The sequence below is a fragment of the Oncorhynchus mykiss genome, chromosome 12 (genome assembly GCF_057628025.1).
Source record: "Oncorhynchus mykiss isolate SJ-2025 chromosome 12, ASM5762802v1, whole genome shotgun sequence".
Classification (NCBI taxonomy): Eukaryota; Metazoa; Chordata; class Actinopteri; order Salmoniformes; family Salmonidae; genus Oncorhynchus; species Oncorhynchus mykiss.
Window position 1 is genome coordinate 22,885,286 of NC_143033.1, and position 6,000 is coordinate 22,891,285.

The window sequence follows — 6,000 nt, forward strand, 5'->3', positions numbered from 1 at the left end:
TTCATGAAGCTGGTTTAGAGAATGCCAAGAGTGTGCAAAGCTGTCATCAAGGTAAAAGGTGGCTACTTTGAAGAATCTCAAATATATTTTTGTTTTAACACTTTTTTTGGTTAATACATGATTCCATATGTGTTATTTCATAGTTTTGATGTCTTCACTATTATTCTACAATGTAGAAAATAGTAAAAATATAGAAAAACCCTTGAATGAGTAGGTGTTTCCAAACTTTTGACTGGTACTGTAGGCCAATAGTTTTCTTTACATTTTCCTGGTCAAGGTTGGGCTTTTTCAAGAGTTTTGTACACATCCGGTGGATAGGGAGCCATTTATTATGTTCAACATAGGATGGCCAAACACAGGAAGTAGCTATTTTCAGTAGTTTAGTTGGAATAGGGTCCAGTATGAAGCTTGAAGGTTTAGAGGCCATGACTATTTCCATGAATGTGTCAAGAGATACAGGATTAAAAAACTTCAGTGTCTCCATTGATCCTAGGTCCTGGCAGTTCTGTGCAGTCTCAGGACAACTGAGTTTTGGAAAATTTGCAGATTCAAAGAGGAGTCCGTAATTAGCTTTTTATGATCGTGATCTTTTCATCAAAGAAGTTCATGAATTCATGACTGCTGAAGTGAAAGCCACCCTCTCTTGGAAAATGCTGCTTTTTAGTTAGCTTTGCGACAGTATCAAAAATAAATAAATGTTATTTTGTTCTTATTCTCCTCAATTAGGTTGGAAAAATAGGATGATCGAGCAGCAGTGGGGGCTCTTCGATATTGCACGGTACTGTCTTTCCAAGCTAGTCGGAAGCTTACTTCAGGGCTCCGGTATTTTCTGTATACCAGGGAGCAAATATCTTGTGACAATTTTTGTTTTGTTTTTAGGGGTACGACTGCATCTAGGGTATTACGCACTGTTAAATTTCGATCCTCAGTTAGTTAGGTGGTTAACCAATGTTTGTACTCTTACGTCCTTGAGTAGGTGGAGGGGCATCTAGGAATATTTGTGTTATCCTAGAATTTATAGCACGGCTTTTGATGATCCTTGGATCGGGTCTGAGCAGCTGATTTGTTGCGATTGCAAATGTAATAAGATGGTGGTCCGATTAGTCCAGGATTATGAGGAAAAACATTTAGATCCACAATATTTATCTCACGGGACAAAACTAGATCCAGGGTATGACTGTGGCAATGAGTAGGTCCGGAAACATGTTGGACAAAACCCATGATGGCTCCTAAAGCCTTTTGGAACAGGTCTGTGGACTTTTCCATGTAAATATTAAAGTCACCAAAAATGTGTATATTATCTGCCATGACTACAAGGTCTGATTTAGGAACTCAGTGAGGAATGCTGTATATGGCCCAGGAGGTCTGTAAACAGTAGCTATAGAAAGTGATTGAGTAGGCTGCATAGATTTCATGACTTGAAGCTCAAAAGACAAACGCAGTCTTTTTTTTTTTTGTAAATTGAAATATGCTGTCGTAAATGTTAGCAACACCTCTGCCTTTGCGGGATGCGCGGGGGATATGGTCACTAGTGTAACCAGGAGCAGAGGCCTCATTTAACACAGTCAATTCATCAAGCTCAAGCCTGTTTCAGTCAGGTCAATCACATTAAGATTATGATCAGTGATTAGTTAATTAACTATGACTGCCTTGGAAGTGAGGGATCTAACATTAAGTAGCCCTATTTTGAGATGTGAGATATCACAATCATCTTTCAATAATGACAGGAATGGAGGAAGTCTTTATTCCAGTTAGATTGCTAACGCATACACCGCCATGTTTAGTTTTGCTCAACCTAGATCGAGGCACAGACACTGTCTCAAGGGGATAGCTGAGCTGACTACACTGACTGCTAGTGGCAGACTCCACTAAGCTAGCATGCTGGCTAACAGGGTGCAGGCCAGGCAGCAGGCGATCTCATTGTGCCACTAGAGGACTTAGAGTCCTGTCTATGTTGATAGATGACACCTCCAGCTTGGATGGAGTCCATCACTCCTCAGCAGGTCAGGCTTGGTCCTGTTTGTGGGTGAGTCCCTGAAAGAGGGGCCAATTATCTACAAATTCTATATTTTGGGAGTGGTAGAAAACAGTTTTCAACCTACGATTGAGTTGTGATATTCTGCTGTAGAGCTCATCACTCCCCCTAACTGGGAGGGGGCCAGAGACCATTATCTGATGCCGACACATCTTTCTAGCTAATTTACATGCTGAAGCTATGTTGCGCTTGGTGACCTGACTGTTTCATCCTAACATCGTTGGTGCTGACATGGATAGCAATATCCCTATACCAGTGGAAGCTGGTGACTTGAACAATTGAGGAGGATGGGAGACCCACGGTATAGGTGCATAATGCACAGAGATGACAGTGTGTTTAAAAAAAATCATAGACTATTCTAACCTAAAGCATTTAATAAAGACATTTATAGTACAATATTATGGGAATGAGAGGGCTACTTACACCGTGTGGGAAAGGGATCACAGCAGTGATTGAATGAGGGTATGAGGCATGAGTTGAGGTGTTCAGAGGCTTGACCAGTGCAGGATAGGATTTGACTGGGAAGACAAAAAAAGAAATAACACAACACACTACACATTTAGACAAAATAGCCAAGATTTAGTTAGTCCAAGCAAGGAGTAAAATCGTTGATATGTGATTGTGTATGTGATTGACTTTACATACAGGAATGAGATCATTTATAGGGGTATTTACCTATCACTTTTCATTCTTAATTTCTATCCAACAATGTCAAAATCCAACAAGTTCTCAACACATAGAACCCCCATAATGCTCTGTGGCACAATCCCAATACAACTCAATAGTTCATTCTCTAATCCTAATTCTATGATTGGATGGATAGCGTGTCAGTTCATACTGCAAAAGCTTTGATTGGCTGGAGGACTTCCTCTGGAAGTGGTCATAATTAACATGTATGTCTATGGAAGGGGGTGAGGCCTACGAGCCTCCTAGGTTTTGTATTGAAGTCAATGTAGCCAGAGGAGGATGGAAGCTAGCCGTCCTCCGGCTGCACCATGATGCTACCCCAGACAGTGCTGTTGAAGTTACTGTAGACCTTCATTGCAAAAAAGTGTTATTTAACCAATTATTTGGTGACATATGAATATATTTAATATAGTTATCTAAAAATAACTTTTAATGTTTCACCTTTTTATTTTTATGAAATTTCACTGAGGGTGGTCGTCCCCTTCCTCCTCTAATGAGCCTCAACTGCCCTATACTCTACACTCTACAGTTTTAGCCTTACCCAGTACCCTCTTCAGATAAGCCTTTATGTCGGTAGCCCTGCCCCCTGGTAAACAGTGTATGATCGCTGGATGATTCTTTTTAAGTCGAATGTTGGGGGTAATGTATTCGCAATGGCTCAGACCCCGTAACAGGTGAAGGAGAGACCTGAGAAGGCTCGGCCTCTGACTCTGACTCGTTGCTTAATGGGGAGAAATGGTTGAACGTTTCTTTCAGTTGAATGAGCGACACAGGTTGAGTGTGCCAACATAATTTCTTTCCAGAAGCCTTGAGATAATTGTCCTGCAAGGACTGTGTGGGGGGTGATTTATACTACAATATGTACTTACTGGTGGCGCAGACGCTGTTTCATCCCTTCCTACATTTAAATTGCCCTTGCCTAACGATTGCATCTGAAGTTGGGCTTGTAACACGGCTATCCTCACAATAAGGAGAACATTTTCTTGTATATTAAGAGTACAGCGACTGCAATTAGAAGGCATAGTGTTAATGTTACTACTTAGCTTTTTCAGCTGGTGGAGGTCCTGTAGAACCATGTCCAGATAAAGCGTCCGGGGTGAAAAAGTTGAGTGAGGAAGAAACATAGACATTGGTAAATGTGTTAAATGCTGATTTTGATTAAACTGTTAATAAATGTAAAAACAGGTAGCCAAGTAGCGACAGACAGCACAGCAACACGGAGACAAGTTCAGAAGTAACACTTGCAATTCCTCCAATCAGGAGTGAGAGAGAATCATGTGTGGGACGTCATAGGCTCCATGACCCCTTAGAAATTAGATCTGGTTGACAATGCACCCAAGCATGCCATCCATTACAAGTGTCTGAAAGCTATAACTTTGTTGTGCATCGAATCCTTTCTGCTTATGTAAAGAAACAAAATATAGGAGCCTTGGTTGGGTGCTTAAAGTTTAGCAATATTTTTGAAGGTGCTCTTTGTAGGGGTTCATGCACAGACTAGACATTCCTTAATGGATAATGCATGGCATATCTTTGGAGAATTCTATGGAAACATATAAATGGCACTGACTCATACCACCTCAATTCCCCTCTTTCCTTCTAGGTCAAAGACACAGGGGTCAAAGGTCAGTACTCCCAGCTGACCCAGGAGGAGCTGATCTCCCTGGTGGTGAAGCAGCAGGACCAGCTCTCCAAGAGGGACAACAAGATCAAGGAGCTGGAGCAGTACATTGACAACCTGCTGGTGCGCATCATTGAGGAGCAACCCAGTATCCTGATGTCCATGAACTCACTCAAATGAGACATCTAGAAATATATATTTCTCCATCCTGTTCCTAATCATTCAGAGCAAGGCTTCCTAGATGTTTATCTCCCTCAATGCCTATGTGTTAGGCTGTTTGAAGAATTCCTGCTTGCCTCCCAAAGAACGTTTCATTCGCCTATGTATAACATACCAAGCACTGGCTTTGTCTATTCCTACTGAACAGATGCACTTTTGATTGTTCATTACATTTTGAATGTTGTCTAAACTCTGAATAATCGTATCTTAACAACTACAAGGGTGGTAGTGTGCAAGGCTCTATGGGGTGTGTGTATTAAAACCGTATAAGAACATGAACCAAATACACACAGGCCTGTTGGGAGGTGCTGTACATTTTGGGCAGTTGATTTGTCTTTCTATTAACGTTTTGATGTGCTTGTAAGGAGGAGTGTGATATGAAGGCAACAACACTGAAGAAGGAATTGAATAGTAAAAAATCAATAAAAAAAGAAAGCAACAGAACAGTGACACATTGAGTTTGTATATTCCGTAACACTATGCAGACAGACCGGTATAATAGGGGTCATACCGGTACATGCTTATGACAAGTATTATCATTAATTACAATCACATTATAATGAGCTATATCTGTCGGTAAAGGGTTACTTCATATTATTGGTTGTGGATATTATTCCCTGTTACTGAATAACTTATTGTACATATTGAGATGTCCTTTTCTTATATTGTAAACTTTATGTTAAAGCACTTTGAAGAATAAATAATATAAAAAATTGTAGTCTAAAGAAACATGGATTAATAATTAAAACAATTTAGACTACCGATAAATCAATTTAGACTACAGACAAACCAGGTTTAGACGACCACTATGCCTTTGGATGAATGCACTCTCAATTCATTGCAATCACCCTGACAGGTGCAACTCCACAAGCAAATTGCAAGGGTGTAACATATGGACATTTTCTAAAGGGGCATTTCCTTGTGAAGAAAGCTATTGTTTTTATAGGTAGATAGCAAGATGTGTCTGCCTTTGGTCATAGGAAGGATTACTGTATAGTTGGGTGAAAGTCAGAAAGTGTCTTCTGTCAACTTATTGCCTATAATTTTTTACAATTCTGAAATAAATACTTATTTTCTATTATAACATTTATTTAGCCTCTGGTTGGAGTAGACCCACACCTCTCTTTGACTATTACTTCATGAAGCACTTTAAATCACGTTTTCACTGTTCACACTATGAATATAGCAGCTATATTATGCTGTTCCAATGGGAATGTTGCAGTTGCTTTCAAAAGCAGAACTAAGGTAAGGGTGGTAGTGTGCAAGGCTTGATCGAGTTTTGGATTATGAGATGGAGTTTCTTTGGAATGCCGCAAGCAAAGTCGGAAGAAGAGGAATACCAGGACAGGAGCACAGAAAAGTGGATTTCTGAGGAGGAATGGAGAAGGAAGAAGAGGTCAATGAGAATGAGGAAAGCCGAGGTTGGATTTGAATTTGAGGA

The 6,000-nt window shown here is 40.2% G+C and overlaps 1 protein-coding gene across 2 annotated transcripts in view; it reads left to right on the top strand.

The window, feature by feature from the left end:
• Nucleotides 1-5,649, top strand: part of LOC110537210 (uncharacterized) — a 40,209-nt gene extending 34,560 nt beyond the window's left edge. For both annotated transcript variants that reach the window (XM_090192015.1, XM_090192016.1), the window contains one exon: nt 4,323-5,649. In XM_090192015.1, the coding sequence (XP_090048141.1) occupies nt 4,323-4,520 (198 nt within the window). In that variant the 3' untranslated portion in view covers nt 4,521-5,649. The remainder of the gene's footprint in view (nt 1-4,322) is intronic.
• Nucleotides 5,650-6,000: the final 351 nt, after the last annotated feature.